The sequence below is a fragment of the Suncus etruscus genome, chromosome 15, assembly GCF_024139225.1.
Source record: "Suncus etruscus isolate mSunEtr1 chromosome 15, mSunEtr1.pri.cur, whole genome shotgun sequence".
Classification (NCBI taxonomy): domain Eukaryota; kingdom Metazoa; phylum Chordata; class Mammalia; order Eulipotyphla; family Soricidae; genus Suncus; species Suncus etruscus.
The window spans coordinates 79,092,371-79,112,349 of NC_064862.1; the positions used below are offsets into that span (position 1 = coordinate 79,092,371).

At 55.3% G+C, this 19,979-nt stretch overlaps 2 protein-coding genes across 2 annotated transcripts; both read left to right on the plus strand.

Moving 5' to 3' along the window:
- Positions 1 to 8,854: 8,854 nt before the first annotated feature.
- PSMG3 (proteasome assembly chaperone 3) lies at positions 8,855 to 9,872 on the plus strand. Its single transcript, XM_049788716.1, has 2 exons — positions 8,855 to 9,237; positions 9,556 to 9,872. Exons 1-2 carry the CDS (start codon positions 9,022 to 9,024, stop codon positions 9,706 to 9,708), a joined length of 369 nt encoding a protein of 122 aa, XP_049644673.1. The 5' UTR covers positions 8,855 to 9,021; the 3' UTR covers positions 9,709 to 9,872.
- A 3,395-nt stretch (positions 9,873 to 13,267) lies between these two features.
- TMEM184A (transmembrane protein 184A) lies at positions 13,268 to 19,276 on the plus strand. Its single transcript, XM_049788729.1, has 8 exons — positions 13,268 to 13,535; positions 15,831 to 15,996; positions 16,108 to 16,198; positions 16,275 to 16,350; positions 16,436 to 16,527; positions 18,264 to 18,433; positions 18,564 to 18,755; positions 18,855 to 19,276. Exons 1-8 carry the CDS (start codon positions 13,377 to 13,379, stop codon positions 19,097 to 19,099), a joined length of 1,191 nt encoding a protein of 396 aa, XP_049644686.1. The 5' UTR covers positions 13,268 to 13,376; the 3' UTR covers positions 19,100 to 19,276.
- Positions 19,277 to 19,979: the final 703 nt, after the last annotated feature.

Below are 19,979 nucleotides of genomic sequence, written 5' to 3' on the forward strand. Positions count from 1 at the left end.
GTGGGGGGCGCGCGCCCCGAGTCCCAAGCACGCACGTGTGGACCCCCGCCTGCTCCCAGGTTGGGCGGCCCCCTTGCCACCCGGAGCCCCGGGAACGCGCACGGGACGGGTCGTGTGAGTAGATTTTTCTCGGCCCCGAATCTCTTTCGCCCCCCACCCACCCGCGTCCCCGTCCGCAGCCCCTGCCGGCCACCAAAGGCCACACCGGGGGCGGCTCCCGCGGCCACGAAAACCCCAACCGGCTCGTGGGCGCCCCCGTACGGCCTCGGCCTGCGTGCCCCGCAGCTGCCCGCGCGCCCGAGCTCTCCGCGCTCCTCCGACGGCTCTTGGCACGGCACGGCACGGCTGCACCCAGGGAGCGGCCGCCGGAGGGACTGATGGCGCTCCTGCGAGGCGGTACAACAGCCTGGCTCCGTGTCCCTGCAGCGTGCGCCCCGAGACCCCCTACAGACGGCCGTAGCCCTCCTTAGTGTCGGGCAGGACGGTGCGGTCAAGGAGACTGAGCCGTGGGCTCAGTCCTGCCACGACGCCTCCTGCCTGCCATCGGCCCTGGCTCTCCGTGGTCACTCAGCCCCTTGCCCCTCACTGCTTCCATCTGCACCCAAGAGGCAGCAGCTTCTAGGCTGCCTGGAGGTGCAAAGAGATAAGAGGAGCCGCCCCTCCTGCGGGGTCTATATCTTCTGAGTCTCACATTCCCCCTCCCACGGCTCCCCAGTCAGCTCTGCTCAGTGTCCTTATTTCCTCTCGAAGCACACATCCACTAGGAACCCTGACACCCACCCCCACAGCCCTTCACACCCTCCCACTACTCCCACTACCCCTACGGACCCCCATGTGGTGGAGTGGGTCTCTTTGTCACTCCCTGCCCCTTGCCCTCTGTCCAGGGTGGCCAGAGCAACCACAGACTTACCCCAGGCTGGACATGAGTGCTGGACGGGGTCAAGTGCCTGCCCACTCATTAATGCCCAGCCTGGGGGCCTGGCTGGTTGGAGAATACTCAATCGGCTGGGGTGCTGCAGGTTACATGGGGCCCTGTGGGAGTTGAGCACCCACCCGGGACCGCTGACTGACCCCACCGCTCCTCAGTCGGCCTGCAGCCAGGCGGGTCACATTCCTGGACTAGGGTGTCCCTTTACGGCACCCACTCGCACATGTGGCCAGGCCTGGTTGGGCTCTGCAGAAATACCACACCCATCCCGAGTCACAAACAGATGGACAGACAGATCCCCATTTCCCGGGACAGAGACAGGCAGACTCCCACCCCAGGGAGAAAGACAGACCGATAGATGACCCCCATCTGGAAAAGAGACAGATGGACTCCGTCCTGGGATAGGAAGAGATGGATAGATGGACAGATAGACCTCCCCCCCAGCCTGGATCAGACAGACAAAACCCCTTCCTGGGATAGGGACAGACAGAAAGATGAAAGAACAGGCAGACGTTTGCCCTGGAACAGGGACAGTCAGTGGACAGACAAATGGACCCTTTAGCAGGAGAATGGGCGCGTTGGGGTGCCTGAGGAGGGGCAGAATAGCCTCTCGGGGGTCGTGGGTGCTTGAGCCCTTGTGAGGAGAAGCCTCAGCTGAATAGGGGAGGCAGGATGGGGATAGGGGAGCCCCCTTTACCAGTCAGCTTGTGGGCCCCAAATTCAGACCCTGAGGGAGGGTGAACAACTCAGCTTCCCCTCCCAGTGTGACTTTCCATGGGGTCTTGAGACTCCCCCAGGTGCAGAGAAACCCCCTCCTGTGATGACAGGGCTTAGGATCCATAAATTTCCAATAAGGGGGTCCCTGAAGTATTTAGGAGTACAGCAGGGGTGGGGAGCCCTGAGCGTGTCTGACCGAAGCCCCTGAGGATAAGGCCCCTGAGTGGGTATGGGCTTTGTGGGCTCAGGCGACAGCAGGGATGATTGGGTGTCTGGGCAGAGAGGGGGTCACAGGCTTCGCTGCACTGTAGAAGGGACAGAATACTCCAAACATGTCATGGGGAATCAGGTCCCCTCTTATCTGGAACACTGCCTCTGAGGAGGCATTTGGAGGATTTTGGGGGTGGGGGACAGAGATGACTCCTTCCACCTGGGACTGCCCAGTACCTGCTCCTCATGAGCTGGTCCCCAGTGACCCCAGAGCCCTCCCTGCCCAAGCTCCATTCCTGAGGGCCAATTACTGTGTCTGGAGCTGATTAGCTGCCTCTGCTGATGAACCTGAGATAATTAGCAGAGAAAAAGCCCTTTTGATTAGTCTTCACGCATTTCTCTGCAATTATCCAAAGTTCACGCCTGCGGGGGGCCCAGGCACTCCCGGAATATTTATTTCAACCCCAGGTTTTGCTTCGACCTGTGAATGTGATCCATCCCCAGACCCAAACTTAGTAGTGGGGTCATTGGACAGTGCTGGGCAAATTCTGGAAGCCCCTGGCTCATCCCCCAGTTCTGGGACCTGACCTGGACAGAGGGGGAGGAAGGGGAGAGGGGGACAGGGTGTGGGTGACCCCAGTGGAGACACAGCACTACTCCCAGGGTCAGCAGGCTGTGAGAACTGCAGGAGAATCAAGGCCCACAGCTGGTGCGTATGAAAGGATGTGCAGGTGCCTGGACTCATGGCGGAGGCGCCCCCCACCTCGCCCTCTGATGCCCCTGCTGTCAGGGCAGTAATACTAGGTGAGTCTGTGTGAGGGGACAGTCCTCCAACAACTCCACAGGCCAGCAGAGAGGGAGCACGGGCACAGAAGTCACCCCCAACTGGTGATGCACCCATGACCTCTCCAACCATTTCCGCAGACTGACCACCAGCAGGGAAGACTGAAAGACCAAGGACAGATTAGGGGCAGTAGCAAACCCCACACAGTGAGTGGTCTGAGAGGCTAAGTACATGTGAGTGTGAGTATAAATGTGTGACTGCACATGGGCATGTGACTGCACATAGAAGTGTGCATGAGTGTGATGTATGACTCTATGTGAGTTATGTACACAAGTGTGTTGACTATGAATGAGTGCTACTGTGCATCTGTGACTATACGCTTGTGCCATGTATTTGTGTGTACATGTGAGTGTGACCGTGTCTATATGTGATACTGCATGTTTTGTGCATGTGTCTACATGTATTATCTGCATGTGTGACTGTTCATGTGTGTACATGTGTGTGTGTGTCTGTGACTGGCTGTGGGCTCACTTGGGTCAGAGACAGGAACAGAGGACACTGGAGCACAAGAAAAGCGCAGCCAGAGAGGGCTTGGAGAGTGCAGTAGGGTGGAGACCGTGCTCCTGCTGTTGGCTGTGAGGTCACACAATAGGGGAACACTACAAAGTGGACCCTGGGTGCCCACCCTACCCCCCCTGAAACTGTGTGGCACTCACCAGCAGCACTTCTGGCCGGCCTGTAGCCAGAGCAGCAGCCCCCACACAGATGCAAGCGGCTTTGCCTTATCAGCCTGAGCAGCTGTGATTCAGGCCGCTTCACCCCTGTGCACCTTCAGTGCCAGCTGAAGGGAGCCTTCTCCTTCCCCTGTATCTCATGCACCAAGAGCCCTTCCCCACCCTTCAGCACCATACAGCCCTGACTGCAGCTTGCTATACCTCTATGCAGCTCACTATACCTCTAAGCAGCTCCTAAACGGTCCCTCATGAGCTCTCATGATTGCCGAAGCCTCTGAGCAGCAGTGTTTATGGCCCCAGGAGACTATTCAGAAGTGAGTGATTGAGTGAGTGAGTGAGTGAGTGAGTGAGTGAGTGAGTGAGTGAGCGAATGAGTGAATGTATGGGAGAATGTGAATGCATGAGTGAATGAATGTATGGGTTAATGAGTGAGTGAATAATAAGTGAGCAAATGAGTGAATGTATATGGATGAATGAATGAATGATTCAATGTATGGGTGAATAATTGAGTGAATGAATGATGTGTGAGTGACTAAATTAATGGATGGGTGAGTTAATTAATGATGTGTGGTTGAATTAATGAATGTATGAGTAAATTAATGTATGGATGAATGGAAGAGAAAGAGTGAATGTGTGAATGAGTCCTGTGAGGCCCCAGGGCAAGGGCAGCAGAAGACAGGACCAGCTGTGTTCATGAAGTGAGGCTACACCCAGCCCTCTGAGGCCCTCCTAGCCCTGCTCTTGGGGTCCAGCACCATCAGAAATGACCCTGAGAGGCATCAGGGGCCCTGAGCTCCACCCCTGAGTGGCCCAAACCCCCAAAGCAAGAGTCAGGACTGGGTCTGACTGGACCGGGCCTCCCAGAGCCCAGATGGAGCATAGGGGTCAGACAGTAGGTCCCCATCCACACTTCAGCCTGTGTCCCCCAGCCCCCACCCAGCTGTAGCTGTAAGGACTGAAAGTGTCCTGACATGGCCTGGGGAAACCCCGGAGCTCCCGACCTTGGCTGTCCGTATCCCTGACACTTACTTGGGATCCAGCCCAGGGATGACATAGTATGGCATCTTGAAGCTGGATCATCCACTGTCTCCGGCATAGGTGAGCATGGAACCCACATCCCCACAGATCTGACTTCCTGGGTCTGCTCCCCAGCCCAGATATCCCCAGGTCTGAGGGGATACCAGCGGTTTTGAGTTCACTCCTAAGGTCAAGGTCAGAAGATGAGCCCCAGATTGAGGTTCAGTCTGCAGCACCCATGCAGAGAGGAATGAGCAGCCTCATGCATGAACCCCAAGAGCCCAGGAGGTGGCGCCTCACAGGGTGGGGGTCCCTATGTGGAGAAGTCCCAGGGTCTGCCCCTTCCCGCCTCCTGCTGGACCCAAGTGCCTGCGCCTGGTATGAGCAGGGCTGGAGCCAACAAATGTGGTCAGGAGTGGGGGAGGCTGGACACCCTGGAAAGGCCAGGGGAGCCCATGTGTGTGCACTTGTGTCCATGGCCACAGCACGGGGGCTAGGACCTTGGACACAGGACCCAAGGATACAGTAGGGTCAGTTCCAGGGCCTGGACCCCCCTCCACACTCTGGTAGTGTGACCTCAGGGTACTCTTAGTTATCTGCAAACAGAACATGTGAGCAGTCATGGGGGCTGACTTGTGGTCACGGGGGAGCATCACTATTCCTACAGCCTCCCTGTCCACCAATACAGGTAGGGGCAGACATCAGGAGCCCAAGGTGCCCCACAGTCTGATCATGAACAGTAGGGCAGCAGTGGCACTGGGTGAGGGGTGAGATTAGTGTGGGACAGTGAGGGATGAGGGTCTGTGGGGACAGTGGGTGAGTGGAGCCCAGTCTGAAGCAGGAAGGACAACAGCTGGTGCCCCTTGGGAGACATATGTTGGTCTTGCAGCGCAAAGATGGGGGAGCTGAGGGAGGAGGGCTTTGAACTTGAGCACAGGAGGTAGGGGGTCTGAGTCCACGTGGAGCTGGAAAAGGGGTCTCTCAGCATATCAGACTAGGACAGGGCCCACGGAGGTGCCTGAGTGGCCGACCCCCCCCCCCCCGGGGCTGTTGGGACCTGAGTACCCCCCAGGCCCTGCCCGGCATGCCAAGGTGGTTGTCCATGAGGGTTCCACACCCCAATCGTTCAGACAGCCATGGGACAGAACTCCCAGAAAGTGTTGCTGGGATGAAGCCGCCCTGAGGGAAGTTGGTCAAGGCTAGGCCCCTCTTTTGGAGACCCCGCCCAGCCCCATATGCTTGCTGGGGGACTGTGTGGAATCCCAGACTGGCTCATGATGGGCGCTGCTGCCCCCCAGAGGCGTTCTCGGGTATATCACGACTCTGCACCCAAAATCCCCATTTCTTCCACTGCTCCCTCCCAAGTTGCTCACTGGCCTATTACAGGTTCTATACTACCAAATCTCATCCTGCTCCATTCTCCAGACGTTCCTGTAACTCGGTCCCCAGCAATGGTACCTGCACAGGCACCAGGTTGACCCGGTCATGATTGCTCTGCTGGTGAGACCTGCTGGTGGTGAGCAGCGGTACACTGAGGGGCTAGAGTGACACTCACTTTTCTTCAGCCTGAGTGTCTGGGTGTTTAGCAGGAATAGGCCCTTCTTGGAGTCTGAAGCGTGGGGCATTCTGAAACATTCCAGAGATGTACTGTGGTTAGTTCTGCTTGGTCTGGTTTATGTCCCATCTAGAAGGTTCTAGTGAGTCTTGCTGCCCCTCCAGGGGTATCAGCTCTTCACTGACTCCAGAGCTTCCGCCGACTGGGCCTTTGGGGACTTCCTGAACACTCTGGGTGCAACCCACAGTCCATCAAGGGCACCTGTCACAGTCCAAGGTCAGAAAATGTCAGAGGGCCCGGAGAGATAGCACAGCGGTGTTTGCCTTGCAAGCAGCCGATCCAGCACCAAAGGTGGTTGGTTCGAATCCCGGTGTCCCATATGGTCCCCCGTGCCTGCCAGGAGCTATTTCTGAGCAGACAGCCAGGAGTAACCCCTGAGCACCGCTGGGTGTGGCCCAAAAACAAAAAAAAAAAAAAAAAAAAAGAAAATGTCAGAATCACGTGGACCCAGCCCACACTGCCTGCTCAGTGTGTGTATGCATGAGTAAATGTGCATGTATGCATGTGTGTGCAAGTATATGAGTACATGTATGAGTGTGAGTTGTATTTATTATATGTACAATAGTGCATGTATGAATTGTGCATGCACGAGTGTATCTGTACGTGTACAAAAGTGTTCTCACACCAGTACCTGCACATGTATTCATCTGTGTGCAGGTGTGAATGATGTGTGTGGTGTGGGTGTGAGAGGGGGGACAAGGAGGGTCCTCCTGGAGTGGCTCCTGCATGAAGCAGAGCAGGCTGCCAGCTCTGTACCATCCTATATGCACCTTCTTGTGGTCAGCAGGGATATCAAACAGAAGCCTGGGGGCAGGAGCCACTCCTGAACATTCCCTGGGGCCCAGCAAGTGATGTGGGGAGCCTACCTGTAGGAGGTGGATCTCTTGAGACCCTGCCTTCAGACCCCCCCTTCAGGGCTGTCACAACCCTGACACTGACCATGTGCTGGTTTATTTCCTGTGGGGGAACACTACATTTCCCATGAACCCTGGATCTCGTTGGCCAATAAAATCTGATTCTTCAAAGCTTCAGTAGTCACTGTCTCTGATCTGTTCCAACCCAATGTAGATGACCCAAGACCAAAGCCATATAACACAGCAGGGAGGGCGTTTGTGCTTGCACGCAGCACACTTCGGCATCCCATAGATTTCCCTGAGCAGGGCCAGGAGTAATCTCTAAACATCAGGAGTAACCCCTGGGCATTGCTGGGCATGCCTCTCAAAAACAATGTTGATTACCCTAGTAAGGAAGCCAAAAATCTCCATCTTGGGGCCGGAGAGATAGCATGGAGGTAAGGCATTTACTTTTCATGCAGAAGGTCATTTGGTTTGAATCTGGCATCCCATATGGTCCCCTGAGCCTGCCAGGAGCGATTTCTGAGCGTAGAGCCAGGAGTAACCCCTGAGCACTGCCGGGTGTGACCCAAAAACAAAAAACAACAACAACAACAAAATCTCCATCTTCTAGGGAGTGGGTTTGATTACTGAGTGAGTGCCAGGGCCTCCATAATGTGAGTTAGGTTTTGCTCTAGACAATGCTAGGGGACCATGTGGAGGTAGGGATGAAATCGAGTAGGGCCAATGGGCCCCAGCCAGACCACTCCGACCCCCAAGGTTCATGACTGGGCTGTTGAGTTTCTGGCAATGGCCAGCCCATAAGACCTGGACTAAAAGCAAAGTGTGGGGGCCGGAGAGATAACACGGAGGTAGGGTGTTTGCCTTGCACGCAGGACGGTGATTCAAATCCCAGCATCCCTGTGGTCCCTGAGCCTGCCAGGAGCGATTTCTGAGCGCAGAGCCAGGAGTAACCCCAGAGGGCGGCCGGGTGTGATTCAAAAACCAAAAAAGTAAAAAATAAAATCAGCAAAGGGTGGAGAAAGTCCAGAGAAACTGCAGAGCCCCTGACCTATAGACAGAGCCCTTTAAACCTGTGCCTGGAGGCCAAAGCGATAGTGGTCAACCCGGGTTCGATCCCAGACATCCCATAGGATCCCCGAGCCTGCCAGTAATGATCCCCGAGTGCTGAGTCAGGTGTAACCCCTAAGCACTGGTGGGTGTGGTCCAAGAACAAGCCTGTGCTGAAAGGTCAGGGCCCTGCGTGTCTGGAGACAGCGGTGTCCACACCGCAGCCCTGCATGTCTCCGCAATGTCTACGGAACAGACTTCCACTCTTTCCCTGCCTCTCCCGCCTCCAGGGACACGGAGTCCACACTACAGGTGGTCTTGGTGGGCAGAGCGGACCACAAAGGCGAGGACCGGAAGCCCCTCTGGCCGCACTTCCGGCGAGAGTCTTTGGCCTGGGAGCTGGCTGGCGGGCGAGGGCGGGGCGGGGCTGTGTGGCGGTCTAGTGAAGGGGGCAGGACTTAGGGCTGAACTTGAGGGAGGGGCGTGGCCTTTAGGTGGGTATGGTGGAACCTTCTGGGGCGGGGCCCTCCGAGCGAAACTGGAGGAATGGGCGGGACTTAGAGACTTGGGAGAATCCTGATTGGTGGAAGGCTAATTCCGGGTCGATCCCCGCCCAGCCGAAGGGCGAGGCTTTCGGATGGGCCTGAGATCTTCTGGGGCGGGGCCAGAGGGCGGGGCGTAGACTGTCCGGTGGAACCGGTGGGTGGGGCGTGGCCTTCCGAGCTGCCCGAGCCATGTGCGGTGGTTTCCGGGGCGTGGCCTAAGCAAGAGGGGCGTGGTATTTGCAGTGGGCGGGGCTGGAGGGAACTGAAGGCGGGCCTACCGAGTTTGGCGGGGCCTGATAGATTGGACTGTGATTTCCGGGTAGGGGTCTTTCGGGGGCGGGGCTTGTCGCGCGGCCTGCGTCGCGCGTGTTACGTCATTTCCGGTTGCAACTCGGTACGCGTGAGTTGCTTGGCGGGTTTAAGAGCGTGTAGGAGTCCTAGGGGCCCGGCCTGGTCTCTGCATCGCTTCTGGTTGGGTGTCCGCTCTCCCTTGGGGAGAGACTAGGCTGACGCGGGACGCTTCCTCGTGCGGTAGAGACTCCCTCTCGGTCTTTTGCAGTGCCCGCCATGGAGGACAAGCCGCCGGTGGTGTCCAAACAGAAGAGCCAGCTGGTGTGCGGGGTCCCCACGCAGGTGGTGTGCACGGCCTTCAGCAGCCACATCCTGGTGGTGGTGACCCAGTTTGGGAAGATGGGCACGCTGGTGGCCCTGGAGCCCGGCCCGGTGACCGGCGACGTCAGCAAGCCCGTGCTCACCACTCGGGTCCTTCTGGGGCAGGACGAGGTGCGTGGTAGGAACGCCCCATCCCGTCCCTCCCCGCAGGACCCTGGTCTGGGGCTGCGGTGCTCGGGTGGGAGGGCGCCCGCCTGCTCTGGTCATGACTTTTCGCTCTCCACGCACACTGGGGACAAGGAGGTATTGGTTGTACGACCGTTTCCCCTGTGGGTTGGTATGGTACCTCTTCATCTTCCTCATCCTCAGGACCCCCAAATTAAATCTCTGGGCCAGTTGGTGGAGAGTCGCTAAGTTTGGCTTGACATTTCACCCTTCAGTAAAAAAGAAGAAACGTTCCATTTAGCTAGGCCCTTTTTTTCTCCCCAGCCACTTATCCACGTCTTCGCCAAGAACCTGGTGACGTTTGTGTCTCAAGAAGCGGGAAACCGAGCGGTACTGCTCTCACTGGCACTGAAGGACAAAAGCCTAGAAGGGCTACAAGCACTGCGAAATGTCATCCAAGAATGCCAGGTGTGGTGACACTTGCTCCACGCAGGAACTTTTCTAGCTGGCCCTTTGGTGCTGTGGCTGTTCCCAAGTCTGGAGATGAAGAGTGAGACTGTCACCTCCTGAGTTGAGGCCCTTTGTGTGCATGGCAGTTGGAAGAATTTTTTTTATAAAGAATAAATGTTCCGGGCCCGGAGAGATAGCACAGCGGCGTTTGCCTTGCAAGCAGCCGATCCAGGACCAAAGGTGGTTGGTTCGAATCCCGGTGTCCCATATGGTCCCCCATGCCTGCCAGGAGCTATTTCTGAGTAGACAGCTGGGTGTGGCCCAAAAACCAAAAAAAATAAAAAATAAATAAAAATAAATGTTCCAGAGCCGGAGATAAAGGACAGCGGGAAGGGTGTTTGCCTTGCTGCAACTGACTTGTGATTGATCCCCGCCATTCTGTATGGTTCTCTGAGCACTGCTAGGAGTGGTCCCTGAGTGCAGAGCCAGAAGTAACCCCTGAGCACTGCCGGGGATGGCCCAAGACCAATAAAAAATAAGTAAATGTGTCTCAATGCCTCCTTTTCCTGACAATCTGAGAAACTTTAGCATGTTCTGCCTGGAAGCCTGGAGGGAAGTAGGCCCTGTGGGCCCAACACAGTCATTCAGGGTCCCCTCCTCCTGCTCATCCTGAGATGTGCTGCTGACTGCAGACTTTCCCAATTTTCCAAGTTACACACACATCCTCAGGGTGAGAGTGGTGGTGCAGAGAATGAGCTCATGACCCAGTGCAGGTCCTAACTGAGCAGCTGCCTGTGGTGGCTCAGATGTGGGTGGTGGTGACCCTCAGGAGCAAGTCTGGAGATGGTGCCAGTGGGGATGAGGACAAGAAGACAGTTCAGAACTGAAGTGCCCAAGCCCAGCTGGGTGGCATGTGTCCCCAAGTGTAAGCTCATCTGCAGTGTTCCCCCACACTTGGGATGAGGAGAGGACCATGTGATAGCCTATGCTGATGGGACCTCTGGGATGTGACCTTCCCCCAGCGCAAGGGTGCTCAGCTCCCAGATAGACAGGTGGGGATGAGGGGGACCAGCACCCCTGCAGTCCTGGGTGCTGGCAGAGCCTTTTCACCACCGCGTGCTGTATGCCAGGGTTCTACACTGTGTCCCCTGGTCCTTAGCCACCTCTGCAGCTTGGGGGTGTGGCCCTACCCAGGTGTGGTTCTAGGGTGTAGCCTCTGGCCCGTCTCCCTCCCAGGTGTGGTTCCAGGGGTACAGCATCTGGCCCATCTGTCCAGGTGTGGCTCTGGGGTGTGGACATCTGGTTGCTCTGGTAGGGCAGCAGGCAGGGCCAACCTGGCAGGGGCGGGACTGGGCAGGGACTTTCTGTTCTGGGGCACAAATAAAAAAGCTTCCTGGGAGAACTTTCTGGGCGCAACTAGCTTCCAGGTTGGGGTCCATGCAGGAGGGAGCAGAGTCTGTCCTAACCCATGGCTGGAGGGCGCTGATGGAGTCCCAGGAGGTGAGCTGCTGTGGGGACCCCAGCCCGTGTGTAACTAAGTCAGATGGGCTGAGGGCCAGAGTTGGGCCTCCCCCACTTCTGTGCAGTGCTGCCCTGCCCTGTCAACACCCAGACTGGCTGCCATCAGGAGCTCTGGGGACAAAGGAAGAAGAAATGTGCCAGCCCAAACCCTGTCTGTGGGACCCCAGAGCAGGAGAGGGCACTCCTGGAGGTCTCCTAAGTTGCCCACAGGGAGTGGCTGATTAAGGTTGGGTCCCAGTGCCCAGGGGGTCTAGACAGGAAGCAGAGTGGCTGAGACTCTCTTAGCTGCAGACTAGTAAGGGATCAGGGATCCTGTGCTGGGAGTGATTCTAGAAGATGTGAGTGAATGTGGGATGTATTTAAGTGTGAGTGAAGTACGTTGTGGTATAAGTAGTCTGTATGTGGGTCTATGATTGTGTGTATGACTTAGGGTATTATGTGGGTATAAAGCAGTAAGTGTATGCTTGTGTGTAGATGTGAGAGGATGTCAAGTAGTCTATGTGGGTCTATGATTGTGTGTATGACTTAGGGTATTATGTGGGTATAAGGCAGTAAGTATATGCTTGTGTGTAGATGTGAGAGGATGTCAAGGTGTGTGAGTAGATGCGTAGTGTGAATGTATATGTGTATCTCAGGCTGTATATATGTGTGTGGATGTTGCAGGGTTGAGTGAATATGAGCTGTGTATGAGTGACAATTATTAAGTATGCATGATGGTATTAATGTGTGTGGATTATTGAGTGTGTGAGACTATTAGTCTGTTAATAAGTATATGCGATTTATATAATACTGATTGTATGTGAGTGAATATGACTACTATGAGTATGAGAGTGTGTTGGATTAGTGTTAATGAGTGTGTGACTTCAGTGTAGGGAGTGTCTTAATGAGGGTAACTCATTAACTTGTGTTAATTCACTTGTGTGTGGGGTCTTGTTTTTGTTTTTGTTTCTGGGCCACACCCGGTGGCGCTCGGGCTTACTCCTGGCTTTAAGCATGGAAATCACCCCTGGCAGTTTCAGAGTACCATATTGGATGCCATGGATTGAACCCAGGTCTGTCCCATGTCAGCTGCATGCAAGGCAAACACCCCACCATTGTGCTATTACTCTGACCCACTGTTCACTTGTTGTTGTTTTCTGTTTTGTTTTGGTTTTTGGATCACGGCTGGCAGCGCTCAGGGGTTACTCCTGGCTCTATGCTCAGAAATAGCCCTTAGCAGGCTCGGGAGACCATATGGGATGCTGGGATTCAAACCACTGTCCTGCATGCAAGGCAAATGCCCTATCTCTATGCTATCTCTCCAGCCCCCACTATTTACTTGTTAATGAGTGTGTGACTACTAGTCTGTTAACGAGTGTTTGTGACTGTATTATTGAGTGTGAAAATGTGTGTAACTATATTAAGGCACACTTGCCCCAGCCCTGTCATATCCCTGACACCCCCAGAGCACACCATTGCTTGCCTGAGTTCTCGGGGCTGCAGTGTGGACAGAAGCAAACTCCACAGCACAGCCCAAGGATATTTTCAGTGTTCCCTAGGAGCTCTGTACTGGGGTGAAACCTGCACAAAATGGCCGTGTGGTGGGGTTCCTGGCAGCAAGAGTGGGGGCTTCTCCACCAAGCTCACACCCAGCCACCCAGCACGCAACTGCGGTGGGTACAGATGTCTACGGCTCACCAGCTGGATTAGGAGCTGCTGTGGCTTGCATGAGCAGGTGCTGAGCGTGGTTCTGGGAGGGATCAGGTATCGCTGGAGCTCAGGTGACTGTGGGGCCAGGCGCCTCCCGCCCACACACACTGCCCTATGGGCACCACGTGGCCACGCTTGTGACCAGCAGGTGTCCCAGGAGGCCAGCCGTGGGGCTGGGGCGGTGACTGGAGCTTCCAGCCTGAGAGGTGCGTTTGGAGGGGCCACAGGGCAATGGGCTTGGAGGCTGACGGTGGGTGGAGAGGGCCCTGCGGGCTGCCAGGGCCCCTCTGCTGCTGAAAGCAGAGCCTGCCTAGGAATTCCAGGGCTCCCACCTTCCAGGCCCCTCTGATCCTTCCCTCAAGCCTAGGTTCCCCATATGTGCAGCTGACAGGGCTGGGAAATGACCCTGTTGTCCCCATGACCCTACTGCCCCCCAATGACCCTGCTGCCCCTTGCTGGCACTGCCCTCAGCCCTCATCCTACAGATGACCACTGCCTGGGCTTTCCTGGAAACACCTGGGCCGCAGGTTGATCCGGCAGGAAACAGCTCGCATTGTGTGGCCCAGCTCTTCCTCACCTCTGCACTGGCCCGCAGCCTCTCAGGCGTCTTTACATGGGCCGCACTGCTGATCTCGGGGTACCAGGTAAGCCCCATTTGGGAATGGGCAGTCCTTCTGGGGCTCAGGCACCAGCTGCAGGGCCCAGGTGACACCGCTGTGAGGGTAGGGCCCACCTACATGGGTATAGCTGCCAGGCTGGGCCTATCTTGGGACCCAGTACCCAGGCAGGGGTTGGGTGGCGGCTTACCTGGCAGCTTGGCTCAGGCTAGCTGGGCAGGAGAGGGTGCAGGGTGAGCACAGGGGACAGAGCTACTTGTCTGGGGAGGATGGAAGGTACCCTCAGCCCTGAGCCAAAGCAGCTATGGCTGCCTAGGAGATGGGGTGGGAGCAGGGAGGCCTGAGCCCACGTCCTTCTCCCTGAGACTCCTGCTGTAGGGTTCGAGGAACTGATACCAGAGGTAGTCTGGAGTATAAGAGTGTCTAGGGGAAGCATCTAGGAGATCTTCCTGAAAAAAGGCAGTATTTAGCCTGCATCTGAGCATTTGAAGTACTGTGGGGGCTGGTTCACCCTACCTCATGGTGGGTGAGTCGGGCTGCAGTTACAGGACAAAAGATGGGCTATCATGGGGCCAGAGCGATAGCACAGTAGGGCATTTGCCTTGCATACAGCTGACCCAGGATGGACCTTGGTTTGATTGTCAGTGTCCCATATGGTTCCCCAAGCCAAGAACGATTTCTGAGCACATAGCCAGGAGTAACCCATGAGTGTCACTGGGTGTAGCCCTAAAACCAAAAAAAAAAAAAAAAAAAATAGATGGGCAACAAGAGAAGTCTCCATATTCTGGACCTCAGTTTCCCCTTATGTAGCCCTCACCTAGAACCAGGCTCCTTGGGGGGACAGTGTCTCAGTTCCTGGGACCCATACCCTGGACCCTTCCCCTCTATTTCCACGGGCCAGGAAAGGGCAAACATATGCACTTTATTCGTTTATTTTTTAAAAATTACAGGAAGGAGGGGCCCGGGCGGTGGCGCTAGAGGTAAGGTGCCTGCCTTGCCTGCGCTAGCCTTGGACGGACCACGGTTCGATCCCCTGGCGTCCCATATGGTCCCCCAAGCCAGGAGCGACTTCTGAGCGCATAGCCAGGAGTAACCCCTGAACGTCACTGGGTGTGGCCCAAAAACCAAAAAAAAAAAAAAAAAAAAAAAATTACAGGAAGGAGGGTCAGCAGTGCTCAGAGCTGACTTTCAGCTCTATGCTCAGGGGTCACTCCAGCATACGGTGGAACCATATAAGGTGCTGGGCATCATACTCAGGCCAACCATATGCAAGGGTAGTGGCCGCCCTGTTGTTCAACACCCCACTTTAGAAGGGGGGAACCTGGGCCCGGAGAGATAGCACAGCGGCATTTGCCTTGCAAGCAGCCGATCCAGGACCAAAGGTGGTTGGTTCGAATCCCGGTGTCCCATATGGTCCCCCGTGCTTGCCAGGAGCTATTTCTGAGCAGACAGCCAGGAGTAACCCTTGAGCACCGCCGGGTGTGGCCCAGAAAACCAAAAAAAAAAAAAAAAAAAAAGAAGGGGGGAACCTAGGTGGGAGAGGATCCCAAGGCTGCAGCGTGGGTGGGATCCAGGGGTTATTCCTGTGGTGGGATCCAAGGGCCCTTCCTGACACACCAGGAAGGGGCCACTACTGAGAATCGTATGCATGTATGAATGAAGAGTGATAAATGAACAAATGAGTGAGTAATGAATAGATGAGTGAATGAATTAGTGACTGTCTGGATGGATTGATAAATGAGTGAATGAATGAGTATGAATGGGTGAATACGTGAGTAAAAGTTATTGAGTGAATGAATGAATGAGTGGATAGATGAATAGTGAGTTAAATGAGTAAATGAATGAGTTAATGAGTATCTGAATCAGTGACTGAGGAGGTGAATGAGTGAGTGAATGAATGAATGAGTGAATGAGTCAGGAAATAAGTGAATGAGGGAATGAATGAGTGAATGGGTGAGTTTAGTGAGTGGGTGAATGAATGAGTGATTGAATGAACGAGTGAGGAAATAAATGCATGAATGAGGGAATAAGTAAATGAGGGAATGAATGAATTGAGTGAGTGAATGAGTCAGGAAATAAGTGAATGAGGGAATGACTGAGTGAGTGAATGAATGAGTGAATGGGTGAGTTGGTGAGTTAATGAATAAGTGAATGAGGGGATGAATGAGTTGAGTGAGTAGATGAGTGAATGAATGAATGAATAAATGAGAGGATGAGTGAGTGAATGAATGAATGAATGAGAGGGTGAGTGAGAGAGTAAGCGAGCACCCCAGAGCAGCTCTCCCTAAGGCGAGCATCCTGGCTGTTCTTCATGGTGCCCAGATCTACCTGCACCTGCGCTCCTACACGGTGCCCCAGGAGCAGCGCTACGTGGTCCGCCTGCTCCTCATCGTGCCCGTTTATGCCTTCGACTCCTGGCTCAGCCTCCTCCTCCTGGGAGACCACCAGTACTATGTCTACCTGGACTCTGTGCGGGACTGCTATGAAGGTAAGGCAAGTGGCCGACCCCAGACAGGGATGTCTAGGTGCCCATCGGTGGTGATGTCATCCTCAGGCACCTCACACGGGTCTTTGCTCTGAGAGTCTCACTGTCCCGCAGCCTTTGTCATCTACAGCTTCCTGAGCCTGTGCTTCCAGTACCTGGGTGGCGAGAGTGCCATCATGTCTGAGATTCGAGGCAGGCCCATTCAGTAAGTGCCCACTGAGCCACAGCCGTCCGTGCACCGCCAGCCGGGATGTGGCCTCAGGGTCTCCGCCTGCCCATAGGTCCAGCTGCTTCTACGGCACCTGCTGCCTGGATGGACGGGCCTATTCTATCGGGTTCCTGCGCTTCTGTAAGCAGGTGAGGCAAAATGCTAGTTTACCCCTGCCAGACGCTCGAGGACGTCGCAGCTCTGCTCACCACTGTGTCCTCTCGCTGCTCCCAGGCCACACTGCAGTTCTGTGTTGTGAAGCCTGTCATGGCTGTGACCACCATCATCTTGCAGGCTTTGGGCAGATACCGCGACGGGGATTTCAAGTAAGGGGCTGGGGATGACAGGGTGCGGAAAGGGGGTGGAGGAGGATGGGAAGGGGAGGCAGGCGGTTCGGGGAAGGGAGAAGATGAGGAGAGAAGATGGAGGATGAGGAGAGGGAAGGATGAGGAAGGGTGAGGAGGGAAGGGGACCCCAGCCCTATGGCCCCTCTGACGTCCCCTTCCAGCTACATCAGGTGGACTCGGGGGCTGGCACTGACATGAGTGACAGAGCTGAGGGAAGTGTACATACCGAGCATAGTAGTACGCACAGGCTATGTGCATACACTTCACATGCATGTGCACAAATGTGTTCATGTGCTCCAGGTTGTGTGCACACAATACATATGGTCACATTCACACACTCTTCACATAGTCACATGTACAAAGTCCCCACATAGTATGAATAAGTACACACATGGTAGTCCCATGGGGAAGGGGTTCTGGAACAGGGTCGCTACATGAAATAATACAAACCAGGGATTGGAGTAATAGCACAGTGGTAGGGTGTTTGCCTTACATGCTGCCAACCCTGGACACACCTGGGTTCAGTTCTCAGCACCCCTCTCGCCTACTGGGGAGCAAAGAACCAGGAAAAAACCCTGAGCATGGCTGGGCGTGACTCAAAAATAAATAAATAATCCAAATCAGTCTGAGGGGGGAATGCATGTAATCTGGCGATCTTCTACCTCATATCAAGAGTAGCTGCCTGCCAGAACTGCAGTTTTTATTGTGTACAGAAACCAACCTTGGGTGGGGAAGTAAAGACAGAGTAAGGACAGATACCATATTTTCCGGCGTATAAGACGACTTTTGAAACAAAAAAAAGTCAACCGAAAATCGGGGGTCGTCTTATACGCCGAGTATATCCCGAAAAATGTTTCAATATACCGCTAAACGAAAATTGTCTATGAATATTGCCACAAAACAAATTTTCCAACTCGATCCTGCACCAGTCACTGCCGGGCTGCTCGGACCGCCTCTCTAACTCAGCCAATCCAAGCAGGCTTTTTTTTTTTTTTTTTTGGTTTTTGGGCCACACCCAGCGGTGCTCAGGGGTTACTCCTGGCTGTCTGCTCAGAAGTAGCTCCTGGCAGGCACGAGGGACCATATGGGACACCGGGATTCGAACCAACCACCTTAGGTCCTGGATCGGCTGCTTGCAAGGCAAACGCTGTTGTGCTATCTCTCCGGGCCCCCAAGCAGGCTTTTTTATGCATGCAAATTAGACAATGTTCTGGATCTGAATCGACACTGTAAAAAGCCTGCTCAGATTGGCCAGAGTCAGAGAGGATGTCTATGACAGTATAACCTTTGAACCTTTGCTTGTTGTGATTGACTCACTGTGGTACATACAGTTGCAGCACAGGAACGTTCTGTCTGATACAGCGGTGATCAGGGGTGATCTTTGTTTTGGGTGAAACAGGGTATAAGCCAACACAGGTCATATATGCAAACTCTCCACATGGTCACATGTATATACATGCACACATTCCACATATGCTAAGTGTCCCATGCACACTCTCACTGTACACATATCACACATCTCCCCAGTTCATATACACACCCGTGAGCACACACAGAAGGCTGTGCAGGGCTGTGATTGGGGTGGCCTCCCGGTTGTGGCTGTGCAGTGTCCCCGTCCCAGATGCTGCCTCCTGCTGCCACTGCCTGCACCCTGGAGATGGGGTTGGGCCATTGTTTGTGGGCCCTGGCGCTCCTGAGCTGTGGCCCTGCCCCAGTGTGCGATCTGGCTACCTGTACATCACCCTGGTCCACAACACCTCGGCCACCCTGGCGTTGTATGCGCTGCTCCTGTTCTACGTAGCCGTACGGGACCTGCTGCGGCCCTTCGAACCCGAGCTCAAGTTCCTCACCATCAAGGCGGTCATCTTCCTATCCTTCTGGCAGGGTGGGTCAGGCCTCCCTCGGCAAGTCCCCATTGGCACTCAGGTCCCCTGCAGGATACCGGGGAGGGGGCTGAGGGGGGGTTCACAGGGGAGAGTGGGTTGAGTTGATGTGACATTGGTGGCTCTGCCCAGGGCTGCTGCTGGCTATCCTGGAACGCTGTGGACTCTTCTCTGAGGAAGAGGCGGACAGTAGACATCTAGGCCCAGGTACACTGGCTGCTGGCTACCAGAACTTCCTCATCTGCACTGAGATGCTGCTGGCCGCCGTGGCACTGCGCTTCGCTTTCCCAAGTCAGGTGTACTCGGAGAAGATGGACAATCCAGGTGGGGTGTGGCCAGCTGTCCCCAAGGGAGGGGTGTACCCCCTGGAGCGCCAAGCATCTAGAGCTGGCATCCACCCTCACACTACCCACTGGTGCCCAGCTCCCCTACAGAGCATTTCCAGCGGCCTCAAGGAGACGGTGAGCCCCCGTGACATCGTACATGATGTCATTCACAACTTCTCTCCTGCGTACCAGTGCTACACACAGCAGTCCACGCACGAGGCCCCAGCACTTGGCCAGGGTCCGTGCCCTACGCCCTGCACCCAGCCCAGCCTGGCCAGTGGCCCTGGCAAAAGCCGGAAAAGTAACGTGGAGAAGTCGCTGATTCCCTTGGAGGAACCATAGTGGCTGTGGACAGGGCTGGCCGGCCCAGAGATCCTGTTGCCAAAGTTGTCCTGCCCATTCAGGGTTTGCTGACCCCTGCTGGGGACACACTGACTCCCTGGCCTTTGGGGAAGACAGGCCCCTACAGCTGGATTTTGGGGTCCCTGTTGCAGATCTAGCTCTGTGCCCTGTGGGAACCACTTATTTATATATAAATGCAGACATTTCTACTGACTGGCCTGCTGTATGCCCTATGCACTGCTCTGCAGTGCAACCCTGTGTGCCACTGGGTGTTAGGAGGGGGGCCCCGGGCTCAGCACTGGGTGGAACTAGTCCGCATCTTCTCCCTGGGACTGGGGCCCACTTGCCCCTTTCAGAACCTGGTCGCTGCCCCCAGCCCTCCCCTGACTCCACTGATGGCTGGTGGGTGCTGCATGGGGCAAAGGTGAGTCGGGGGGTAGTTGTCCTTGTCAGTGTTCAGGTGGGGGACATGCCAGGGTAAGGGGGTGGGCAGGGGCCGGGCCCCTGACTATGGATAAAGGTTGATGGTCCCACAGGTTCCAGGGGATGGGGACTGGGTAGGAGGGTCTACATCTAGCTGGGGTCTTGCAGCCAAACAGAGTGGAGGAGATCCAGTCTAACCATCTCCTGCTGAATTTCCCCTGCATTTCACACCTAGGTTGGCACACATGCTGCCCACCCCCATGCCAGGCTCCAGTATGTCACTCAGCAGTTTGTGGGGAGAGCACACCCCAGAAATCAGCCACCTTGGGACTGGAGCAGTGGTGCAAACAGTAGGGTGTTTGTCTTGCATGTGGCTAACCTAGGATGAACCGTGGTTCTATCCTCCGGTATCCCATATGGTTCCCCAAGCCAGGAGTGATTTCTGAGCGCATAGCCA

Coding starts and splice junctions, on each gene's coding strand:
- PSMG3 (XM_049788716.1), top strand. CDS start 9,022: ATGGAGGACAAGCCGCCGGTGGTGTCCAAACAGAAGAGCCAGCTGGTG. Junction 9,238..9,555: donor TCCTTCTGGGGCAGGACGAG/GTGCGTGGTAGG, acceptor TTTTCTCCCCAG/CCACTTATCCACGTCTTCGC.
- TMEM184A (XM_049788729.1), top strand. CDS start 13,377: ATGACCACTGCCTGGGCTTTCCTGGAAACACCTGGGCCGCAGGTTGAT. Junction 13,536..15,830: donor TGCTGATCTCGGGGTACCAG/GTAAGCCCCATT, acceptor CATGGTGCCCAG/ATCTACCTGCACCTGCGCTC. Junction 18,756..18,854: donor GGAGAAGATGGACAATCCAG/GTGGGGTGTGGC, acceptor ACTGGTGCCCAG/CTCCCCTACAGAGCATTTCC.